The sequence below is a fragment of the Rhynchophorus ferrugineus genome, unplaced genomic scaffold, assembly GCF_030347505.1.
Source record: "Rhynchophorus ferrugineus isolate W39M unplaced genomic scaffold, kcgeb_rfMv2 rfM6, whole genome shotgun sequence".
In the NCBI taxonomy this organism is placed as follows: Eukaryota; Metazoa; Arthropoda; class Insecta; order Coleoptera; family Curculionidae; genus Rhynchophorus; species Rhynchophorus ferrugineus.
In genome coordinates this window covers 7,728,975-7,741,285 of record NW_027472585.1, presented here as the reverse complement: position 1 = coordinate 7,741,285, position 12,311 = coordinate 7,728,975, and the positions used below count along the sequence as shown (strand labels likewise).

The 12,311-nt window shown below is 33.1% G+C and overlaps 1 protein-coding gene across 2 annotated transcripts in view; it reads right to left on the bottom strand.

The window, feature by feature from the left end:
* Window positions 1-12,311, bottom strand: part of LOC143198586 (kin of IRRE-like protein 1) — a 684,992-nt gene that overhangs the window by 35,623 nt on the left and 637,058 nt on the right. For both annotated transcript variants that reach the window (XM_076407904.1, XM_076407905.1), the window contains exons 9-10: window positions 9,636-9,797; window positions 4,845-4,958 (exon numbers count right to left, since the gene is read on the bottom strand). In XM_076407904.1, the coding sequence (XP_076264019.1) occupies window positions 4,845-4,958; window positions 9,636-9,797 (276 nt within the window). The remainder of the gene's footprint in view (window positions 1-4,844; window positions 4,959-9,635; window positions 9,798-12,311) is intronic.

Here is a 12,311-nt window from a genome sequence, read left to right as displayed (position 1 = left end):
ATTTCCTTCTATTAGGTATTTTAAAATATTCTGATGAGCACTATCTATTAGTGAACATGCGAAGTATCAATGGAAACAACTGTTGAATAACCTAACCTAGTTGTTAAATTTGATGATTTTAATATCTCTTTATAAAAAGAATAGTTTTCCATTTTGCTAAAGGATGTTAATCATCGAACGTCTTAAATTAAATAATAGACATTCATTTCTTTAGATTTGGAGAAGCCTGCTGCTGCAGACCACCAAACATTTTTAGAAACTGTTGATGATAACGCCTCGTTATATTCTAACCGAAAATGTGGTTTCGATGATTTAAAAGTGGCAATTTTGATGTTAATGTTAAAGAATGATCTGAAGAATCAAATACGTTAAAAAATAAAGAATTGCAAACCTAAAAAGAATGAAAACCCAGTTCAAAATCTCAAAGCACTTTCAGACAACTTAGTAGTTGATGAATCTATTGGTTTTAATAGTTTATGTGTGAAATCCAAAAGGAGAGAAAATAACTACTACATGCCACCACATTGGCATTTTTCTGCTTATAAGGAAAAAGGAAAGCATAAGGAAAATATTAAATAAAGAAAAGTTTTCCACCTATTATTTTCTATATATAAAGTGTAGACAATCCCAAATGTAAAGAGTCGTGAGTTAGTTTAGAAGAACCACCCATATTGCTACAGAAGCGGATATTCATGGCGATAAAGTCTTGAAAATATTACTTCAGATGTATTTTTGCAAAAAAACCTATATAAATAGCAACTAAGTAATTCTGCTGCACCTACCGTATTTTCTAGACATATTTCCAGAGTATACCTTCTGATTACCACTTATTGAGACTGATGCAGTAAAATTGACCTGATCATGGTTTCAAAATACTGCAGAAGTGCGGAAGAAGAAGTTTTATAGATACAGTGTCGACATGATATCAGAAATATGAGAGTAAGTATTCTAACATGATGGAAAGCTCTTTCATTAATACATTTTGTTACAATTATTTACAATACATTCCTTTTGAATGCGAAAAAATTAAGTTATCGGTGTTTCTTTGTTATATTATACGACTAGTATTGTACTGGTTATGGACTGCAGTGTGATTTGAGTGGTCATCATCAAGAAAATTAGAAGTTTTTGTTCTCTAACCCCTTTCACATATTATAAAAGGCGCAGTCGCTAGTATTTCGATTTTGAATTCATTGAATTAACTGGAATTAAACTAATTATGAAGGAGAGGAGTCAGGTTTACGTTGAATTGGTAATTGCACCGAAGCATTTCTTGGTGTAGTTAAATTAAATTAATCGGCTGAAGATGAAAGGTCACAAAAAGCTGATTGACGGTGTTCAAGGACCCCTAGCGATAAACTATTCCAACTAAGAAACTTTCAAGCTTTGAGAAATAACCATAGTTTGTGGATTTCTGGCACATACAACGCAGTTTAAGGTGTAAGGCCACCAAAGACGGACTGAAGTTGCTGTGAATTAACATAATCTACTAGAATTTCGCCAGCACCTTACAGTTCAGGGTGAACGGCCACCAAAACTCGAATGTAGTAGTTTAAGTTTTTTAGCCGTAAATTATTGGACTCCGAAGTCACCAAAACGTGGAAAACTATTTCATAGGTGGACACCATGGAAATTTGGGTAGAAACAGAGCAATTTCGATGATCTTCAAAAGCAAATTGGCGGGCGAAAGTATAGGTGATACTCAAATATAATTTTATTAGAACTACAAGCTGGCCAGACGGGACAAGGACAATGCTCCCTGTTGTCTTTTCTTTAGATGGGGGATGTTATACGATTAAACTTTACATACAGAAAAAAAATATGTAGAAAACTTGTCTTAATTTGCCTGATAAGTAGTAAAACTGCGAAGTTGTGGTTAATTCCTGTGATGATTTTCTCCTCTTTTCATTTCACATATAAATTATTAAAAACAGCTGATTCATGAACGACTAAGTTGTCTGAAAGTTCTTTGAGATTTGGAAGTGGGTTTTCATTCTTTTTTCGGTTCGAAATTCATTATATTTTAACGTATTTGATTCTTCGAGTCATTCTTTTTGTCATTAATATCAAAATTGTCACATGTTTATCATTGAAACAACGGTTATATATATATATATATATATATATATATATATATATATGTATGTATATATATATATATATATACATATATATACTGAAAACATGTTAATTAATTCAGTAAAATGTAAAATAGCTCAAGGCTTAATACCTAGCACGATATTTTCTATGAATATTCGATCTGATATTCGACCCAATATATCTCGTATGATGTCAAATAATCCCTTTATCAGGAATATTCGATAGAAAGGGACGAAATATGGCAAAAACCGTCCGTAATCTTTGTGAGGGAAGAGGGGGGTGGTTTTAGGGTTTGGCGCGACATATTCGCGCGGGTCCTCTCGGGACCCCTCAGCCCCAAATAGCGCCATCTTCCGGCACGAGATAAACTATATCGCCCAATAAAAATGTGCGCCTTTCTAATCTTAATCCGCTACATTATCGGCCATTACGGTGCTGGCGTCGCGTCGGGGACCTATTAGCACCTTTTTTTCGGGGACATTTTATCATATCCCCGGGGAATTGGCGGGTACACAGTGTCCATTTCGACTGTACCATATGTGAAAAGGGAGAGATGATAATGACGTTTTCTGCTCGGCAATTTGCGAGGAAATTCTACGGAATATCCTTGACCTCCATTAGAATATGGCCGAAAAAAGTTTTCGGTTTGTTGGATAAAATATTTTTTAACGTCGTTCTTTTCGATAAAAGTCCGTGAACCGTCGGAAATATCTTAACAGCGTAATTTTGTTAAAATTACATGTTTTGCACATCAGTACTGCTCTGTAAGAGAGATCAAGAGTTGTCATGCAAAGTTTTACTTTTGTTTTAATATGTTACTAAAATAGTCTGTTGATAACAATGATACAGAGAGGGACGAAATAATAAGAATATTTGATATACAATATTTATTTAGTAATAAGGCGTTGAGCTACCATTTTCTTTTAAGACCTCTGCAGTTCAATATTTCTTGGAGGACGTGTTTTCCACCAACTTGAAGCTCCTCCGTTGGCCAAATCTTTTTACTTTAGTGATTTACTCTAAACAAATATTGAAGAATATCTACCAACCATGGTCTTTATACTTGAATTTGCGAGTGACCAAACCCAGGTTTACGTACGTTATGTAGGTGTACAGAATAATTTACAGGAATGAAAACATTAAAACTGATGATGTGAATCAGATCTACTTTAAAGCTTCTTGTTATCGATCTATGGCTAGAGACTGTTATATTGCATTTTATTATATTTTGCGATTTCCTGAGGTCCTGGAATTATAGGGTTTTAGATGAGATAGACGAAATATAATATCTAGATGTAGCAGCGTAGTATCTAATTTAGTAATTTTCTGGTTTAAGGGTTTTTTATGTGTTCAATTTTTTAAAAATAGACTGTAATTGTTTGGACTTTATTGAGGAAAATATATGTAAAAAAAATCATTAAAATACTTGACCCCATTACATGTACAGTTAATACAAGTTTACCTGTAAAGTTTAAAAGTATTACATAGAAACTTAGAACTGTTTGAATTAATAACAAGAAAGAAAAACTCACCTTCATATTATGTATATTATGTTTAAACAATACATATTTACACAGACATTTAATTTTAATATTAACAGGAATGAAATTTTGTTTTCTTTTCCTATAGTAATGCGATTTAATGAACAATATTTTGAGTTAATTTCTAGAGGGATTATTTGCCAACCCTTGAGCATGTAACATATAGTTATCCACGCAAGAAGCAAATTTTTGACATTCCTGATTTTTTCTATGTTATTTTCTCTTCCATATATTTATTTATTAATGTTGGTGTTGAGGTAATGAATGGTTGTGTGCTCTCGTATTGTCGCTTATAAAACGTCAAAGATAAGACATTTCACTGAATGCTCGTTTGAAATGTCGTGAAGCAAAGCGTATAATACATTGAAATATAACCTTTAAAACATTTGGTATCAGAAAGTGCTATTAATTTTTCATTTTATATCATATTTTATGGCCTTACTGATTTTAATTCTAGTTACTTTTTCTATTATACGCCTATATTTATGTGAAATTTATATTAGCAAATTTTATTCGATTCAACTCGGTTCATCTTTATTTCCCTACTGTCAATTCAATCAACTGAAGTTTGTATTATAGTAATTTTTCTACAGCTATCAGAGTAATGTATTTACATTTAGTTACGATCAAGATTATCAAAATTATTTTCCGTTATTTTTTTTCAATTATTATATAAACCAACTTGACAAAATACTGCTTTATTTGAACCAAAAGTGGAGACGCGCTCTCTTTGATGAGCTTTGGCTTCGTATTTTTCTAATAAGAGACGGTAGATCGTGTTCGGGAATTTTGTTGTGGGGGGTGGGGGATTGGTAGATTGGACATTGAAGAGAACGGAGATCGGGAGGAACGGTCGCAGCTTTAATTAAAAAAAAAAACAGGTGGCTATCTGATTTAGGTCGTACGAAATTCCCGAGTAGTTTGTGGCATTCCGCTGCTGGTTCAGAGCGGCGGTTTTGCGAAAAACTCAACCGTTTGAAGAGACGCCGGCGTTTTGTTTCGAAAATAGCATCTTAATATTTCGGTGTAATCAAAACCAAATTAAACATTGTTTTATAAGCTTCCTTTGGTCAGCTGTGAAATCTTTAGGTCAAAATTGAGTAATTTTATTTATTAATAAACTTGTCATGAGTTTTAGTAAAGATGAGAAGATGAGGATGGCTAGCATTATATAGAAATATTCATTACACCTAGTATACTTACTTGAAAAACAACATTTTTCTGCTCTAATAGCATAAATACAGGCACAAATCATGATGAGGAAGGCGACAAGTAATGCTCCAGCAACGCTCACAAGAGTGCTCATTTGAAGTGGTTCTGAAAAAAAAATCGAAAATGTGTAGCTTGTAACGAGTTTTTTGAAATTCTATTGGAAATATTGGAATTATGACTTAGAATGTGTTAAACATCGTCTACACGTCACTAAATTGCAGCATATATCGAAATATAAGCTCCATATTCTTTATCTGATGTGATCTTTAAATAAACAGGTTTAGCAAACAATCAAAATATGTTAGTTAGTCAACGACAAGAAATTCTTAAAAAAAACAAAATGTTTGCGTTTTCCCAATCCTTTTCGTATTAGTTAATAATTCATGGTTAATCAAGCTCATATTTATCATAAAGAACATTAAAAGGACAATAAAAAGTACTTTTTTTGTCAAATTAATCGCTGAATAACAAAAAAGAGAGGTTCTTTAATATACTTCATATTTATATTTTTCGTTTCCATATGTTAACAGTTATTTACGGAAATATAGATATTCTACTAATGGTTTTATTTTTATATTATTCAGAAACAATACGTTATTGAGTGTCAATATCAAGTATTTTTGATCTAGAAATTGTATTTATTCAGTTATCTATATATAAAATATATTATTTTAGACAATAAATATATCTCAGTGAAATCACAGTGAATTTAGATTTACGCTCCATAAAAAAATACAGTTTGTTCAGTTAAAGCCAAACTTAGATGTTTGTTGTTAAACTCATTTAAGTTTAAGGGTCGATCTAAATACATTTACAGGTATTTTGTACGCAGGGAGGGTGAACATTACATGAGTCATGAGTCTCATTCACCTTAATTCACTATGTTTTCCGCTAACAAGGTTTCTTGTGGCTGATATTGGTAAGCGAGTAGGTTAGCTATATGTAAGAGCTCTAATAATGGACCCACGATACTGCTTTGGAAAACACCTACATAATATTTTTCTTAATGTCGATATTACCAGTATAATCTAGAGGAGAATCTACACGCTGTACATTTGGGGCTTACCTACATTTAATAAAAATTATGTATTCTGCACTTGCAGATGACACTGCGATTCTAGCCATTGGAAATAACAACAATGAATCAATCAAAAGGTACAAATATTTATTGCCAAAATATAATGCTGTAAAATGCAATACAAAATAATCAAGCACAAGCCAATATATTAATTAGCAAGTTGTCCGGTTTAGAAATACATTCATATATCCTGGCAACTTCTGATGTTAAAGGTGAAAGCCACATCTTAAGAAAAAATGTGAAGAACTCAAGCTGGAATACTGGTTATTGGGTAGATACTCAATACTGTAAATATATAATAAGCTTTTACTTTATCGATAGGTCTTGAAACCACTGTGAACTTACTCTGGTATTGTATTAGTGAAAGAAACAGAATTATCATATAATGATACTTTATGGTACATTCCTACCGTCGATAATTAATTAAAGGTAGAAACTTTCAGTAATGTAATCAATGACTATACATAAAAAACATGAAACAGAGGCTCCTCGGCATATCAATGTTGAGGTTTTCCAGCACCTACATGATGACGGGTTAGTCAGTACATTAAAGGAAGTAAAACCATTTGATCTAGTTCAGAGAAGTTATAAGTAAGTCAGTGTCCATTAAAAACAGCGACTTAGATCTTGAGCCCAAAGTATCTATCAGAGACAAAATGTTAACTGAGCTTGACCAGAATTAGTTCTGACCCCACATAGTTATCAATGCCTAAGGGCTTTAAACAAAATACTTGATCGAATGTGATGTTACATATATTATTTGTCTCTTTTTAAATCTCTTAGTAACTTGCAACCATATAAAAATACTAAAACACTATAGTATTATAAATTTAAGTTTGACCTTATTTTCTCTGGTAAATTAACAATTTAACAATAAAGAACTGATTATATGTTATGAGAGAGAATTCAGAAACCGTACCGTCCTGCTGTAGTAATCCTGATGGTAAAGGGTTAATACATATATTCATATAATCAAGAAAAAGTTCCCCGGCGACAGGGGTAAAGGTCATTGCGTTTCACTCAAGCCCCGATAAAAATCCCCATAAAAGAAAATCTAATAGGAGAGAAAGAAGCGGACGACTCTATCTACATCTTGACGTCGTAAAAATGTCCGGCGAGCGACTCTGGCGACCTCCGCGACACCCCAACTTCACCAGAGGAAAAACAATCCGCTCCGTAGCCGTAGCTCGCACAACCCTCTCCCCCCAGCCACACGACGACAAACTCGTCCGAGCGCCATCTAAAAGATAACGAGTCTTATCTTATCGCATCTTATTTCCTCGACCAATCAACGTAATGGAAGGATGCATTTGAGATGCAACGCAAAGAGCTCCAGCACGGGGCCAGGAGGGGATGCGGTGTACGGGAAGGGGAGCGGGGAGAGGGTTTATGACCTCTCGAAATTAAAATACGGCTTTGCAGGGTGCAGATTGAAAATTTTCCGTCTGCTCGAACGAGATGGAGACGTTTTCATTTTAATATTCGTCCGACGAAGTCCGTTGAGTCGATTTAAATCTGGGAAGATGGCTGTTGGGACGATGGAAAGAGTGGTTTGGGTATTATTAAGTTCGGAAATAAGAAACTTCGAATTGCTATGTTTCAAAAAGCTTGTCTTCTTGTTATGCCTATATTATTTCAGGGTAATTTCAGCTCGCGGGGTATCTGTTGCCGGTGATGCGAATTATAAATGTAAACTGCTGTTTAATTTGGTCAGTTACAATTCTTGACATAATTAACAGTTTCCCATGTAGTATCATAGAGTAATTCAGTGTATACAGATACTACAAATCACAGAACGCTCTAAATTGTACTGTTGTATCTATTTGAAGCTGCCAATATTCATCAAACGGTTTTAGAAATATATGTTGATGCTGTTTCATCATACTCTAATTTCCAGTTTTGGTTTCAACTATTTAAAAGAAACTATTTTGATGACAATAATAAGTAATTGCCTGAAAGAATGAAATTGTTCCAATTGCTATAAATTGTAATGAGAGGTCAATTGAAAAATCCCCGGCCTGACACATAGATGGCGCTACTAGAATTCAGTTCATATATTTTTTAGTTAGCCTTAGCTCTCAAGAGATGCGTGTATAAATTTGACAGATGTCGGATCATTAGTTTGTGAATTATAGCATTTTGAGTGAAGCAACTTTTGTTATTGTGAAAAAAATGGATAAAAGGGAATTTCGCGTGTTGATAAAATATTGCTTTTTGAAGGGAAAAATACAGTTGACGCACAAACTTGGTTTAATGCCGACTTTCCGCACCCTGCACCAGGAAAATCAACTGTCAAGGATTGGCTGAAATGAGCACCGAAGACGGTGAACGTAATGGACGCCCAAAAGAGTTTGTTACCTACGAAAACATTTCAAAATTTCACAAAATGATTTTGAATGACCGTAAATTGAAATTGAATGAAATAGCAGATAACCAAAGATATCAACTGAACGTATACATCATATAATTTACGAATATTTGGGTATGAGAAAGCTCTGTGCAAAGTGGGTGTCGCCCGATCTCACTTTTGACTAAAAACAACGACGAGTTGATGATTCGGAGCAGTCCTTGACCAAGCGTAACAAACCCGAGTTTTTGCGTCGATATGTAACCATTGATGAAATATGGCTCCATCATTTAACTCCGAAGTTCAATCGACAATCATCCGAGTGGACTGCACACGATGAACCTGCTCCAAAGCGTGGGAAAACGAAACAGTCGGCTGGCAAAGTTATGGCGTCTGTATTTTGGGATGCACATGCAATACTTTTCATAAACTGCCTTAAAAATGGAAGGACCATCAACAGCGACTATTACATAGCAATATTCGACTGTTTGAAAGACGAAATCGTCAAAAAAACGGCCGCATTTGCAGAAAAAGAAAGTGCTGCCTCACCAAGGCAATGCACCATGTCACAAGTCAGTGAAAACGATGACAAAAATCTATAAATTGGGCTTCGAATTGCTTCCTCATCCACCCTACTCTCCAGATGTAGCCCCCAGTGACTATTTCCTGTTCTCAGATGTCAAAAGAATGCTCGCTGAAAAGACATTTTCGTCAAATGAAGAGGTGATCGCCGAAACTGGGGCCTATTTTGAAGCAAACGACAAATCGTACTATAAAAATGGTATCGAAAAGTTGGAGGGTCCCTATAATCAGTGAATCACCCTTGAAGGGAATTATGTTGAATAAAAAAAACTAATTTTGCCAAAAAATTGTGCTTTACTATGGCAGGCCGGCGACTTTTCAATTGACCTGTTAGCCCTTAGATAAAAGCCCTAGTAAAACTTTCGAAGAATTTTCAGACCTCTTAACTGCTAATGGAAAATAGAAAAATATTATGTCAAATAATTTGATAAATATAAATTGTACCAATTTTACCCAATAAACGCCTTTTTGCACTGAAGAACTGGCCAGACTAAGTACAAGCACCGTACAGCACCTTCTCACTAAATCGTTTGAAGGGAGTGACATTTATCATATAAATTAACACTCAAAACATTTTGATTATATATATCAAATACATTTTTTCACGACAAACATAGACTATATTTCTCTATATTTATCTAATCCCAATCTCTAACATATAAATACTACAACATTCTGTATATTATCTTACATAATTAATATACTTAAACTCATTATTGGAAGCGTTGAAACTGATATAATTGATGAATATATATAGTATTGATATTTTACTAACCATTTACGTAAAGTTGAACTGCATGTGTGTCCTTTCCTTTGTCATTTTCCACAAGAAGATAATACGTTCTGGAATCGGTGGCTGATGTGTCTCTAACATGTAGAGTTGTCAAGTAGCAATCTTCTCCCTGTTCTTGCGTCACATCGTCGACCTTGAATTTACCTGAAAATCGAAGAAATTATTTATTTTAATTGGTGAATTATTAAATAATAATAATGTATGGAAAAATCCACGACGGTTATTGAGTTTTTTTTAACCACCAGAATATAAATATTTAACTTGAGTAAAACTCTGTATCAGTACGAGTGTGATTACCATAAAAATACTTAAAATTTATGTGTTTGTTTAAAATGTATCATATATAATTGTGAATGTGTGTCTGGTAACCATGTTGTCAGCGTTATCTGTTTTAATAATATATAGGTTTTCTTACTTTACATAATTATATATTGCTGGACAAAAATATATGGTAATTTTAACTTTAATTTTGGTCTTAGTAACTGAACTTGTACAAACAATGTCACTGTCTCTTGTGTGAGTTATCATTTGATGGTTCGCGAAGATTAATGGAAAATCAATGAAATCAGTAAATCGAAGCTTTTCTCTATACGATACATTTTGTGCTTTATTGATAAATCCATTAAAAATTACAAACTATGTCATATTAGAATATATAATAAAATCTGGGATACCTCAAAATTTTTGTTGGTTTGTCTGAGTACCATACTATTTCACATACACAAACAATCAACGCTTATAATTATTATGGTATGCTTATAATATACCTTGAGGATAATTACACTTTGTGATATCATCATATATGACAATAATCGCAAAAAAGTTTTAAATATCTATATTTCATCATGTTTCACAATAGGTTAAGAAAGAATTATATTTAACAAACATACATTTACAGGATTCGAACCCGCGACTATCGCAACAGTAAGAGGACTATCCTGTCACTTTTACTACTGCGCAAACGAAGCCTGTACATTTCATTATTAAACTTCCAGATACTTGTGATTTTCAAAGTTTAGTTATTCCGTTTTTAATTTCTGTGTATTGAATCCGTATTTGGCTGCAGTTTTCCTAAATGATCATTTATATCGTTTTGCTCGTACAATAATTTACAACATTTATTTTATTTCCAATACGGATAAGAAATAAAGTATATGAACTTTGAAAATAGAAACAAAGAGAGCACACACCCACAACGTAGAATCGACACGAAAAAAGACAAAACAGTAATTTCCCGCCGCAAATGAACCATTGCCTGGAAACGGAAGGACGGCACTTTTCCAGGAAGTTGTCGTTGGCGATGGGACAACGACAGAAAGGCCGCCGAGAACGAGGAACAAGAAACAATGCCAATTCCATCAGGTTTTTGTTCCGCCATCTTTTGTTTTACGATAATTTTTCGAAAATAATGGGTTCTAATTATTTTTTTTTCTTTCCTTGGACTCTTCGGGATCTAATGAGATTGTTTTGTCGGCGGGGCGGTAGATGGGGCTTTCTCGTTGGCGTTAGAATGGAAGAATTCATAAACAACTTCGAGATTAATTCAATATTATCTCAGATGAAAAATCTGGAAACTTTTGTTGGCCTATATTTGTATATTTTTAATTGAATGCAATATACAAAATATGTAGTTGCTCTTTTCTGTTCAATGCCTCCTTTTAGTGTTAACTTTAAGTGTTTAAGTATAATTCTGTAATTTAGAGGTTTTTCATAATTTACTAATATATGACATACAATTATTAAATTCAGTTTGTATATATTTATTCTACAGTATACAATGATTCTATTTATTTAACTGGTACCAAAGTTTAAAATTATTTTTAGTAACTATATTTCGGTATCTGCTAGTTTCAACATTTTAGGATGTGTTATTAAGGTTTATAATTACACTGAAATATTGAAATATTATTGGATGAATATATCAGTTCCTATTGTTTAAAATTACAAGGGACCGCTGGCAATACATTGTTATTGAATTTTTATAATCATCATCAAGTATAATTAAAAAGGTGGATATAAGCAATATGCAGTACTGCGTTGTTTTTGTTTTTTACAAAAGGTAAATTTGTCCATAAAAATATTTTCGAGCAATTTGAACACAATTAATATTTTATGAAGAAGGCCGCTGCAGAAACTCATTGCATTTTTGTGAAAGATTATGGGCAATACAATGCAAGTTCCTATAAATATCTAGCAACATGTCAATATGTGAGTTAATACAGTATTCGTTTCACTTATTTTAGCTATGATTTTGAAACTTTTGTCTGACTTAAAGAAAAGATTAATTGAAAGATTTGATAACAAACTTTGTTCTTCCCTTTTTTCTATTTTTTATCTATGTATTAGCTATGCACCTGTTGACATTGTGACCTATAGTGTTATTGGCACATTATTGCTTATATTTCTGTACTATTATTTTGTTAAAATTTTATGTGTAATATCTGATAATATCTTGGAAAATGATTTTTTTCAATAGTTGAGAATGTCTATGAAATTCTTTAAAATGTAGAAGTTATCTATATCTTACAAACCACTGCTACCTTATTAAAATAGGGCTAAATAGATTGAAGCTATTTACATCAAACTGGGCATCAAAAAGCTCCATACTTGAACTTCTCATCAATTAACATTTTATGAATTTCTGCAAATAACTAAATG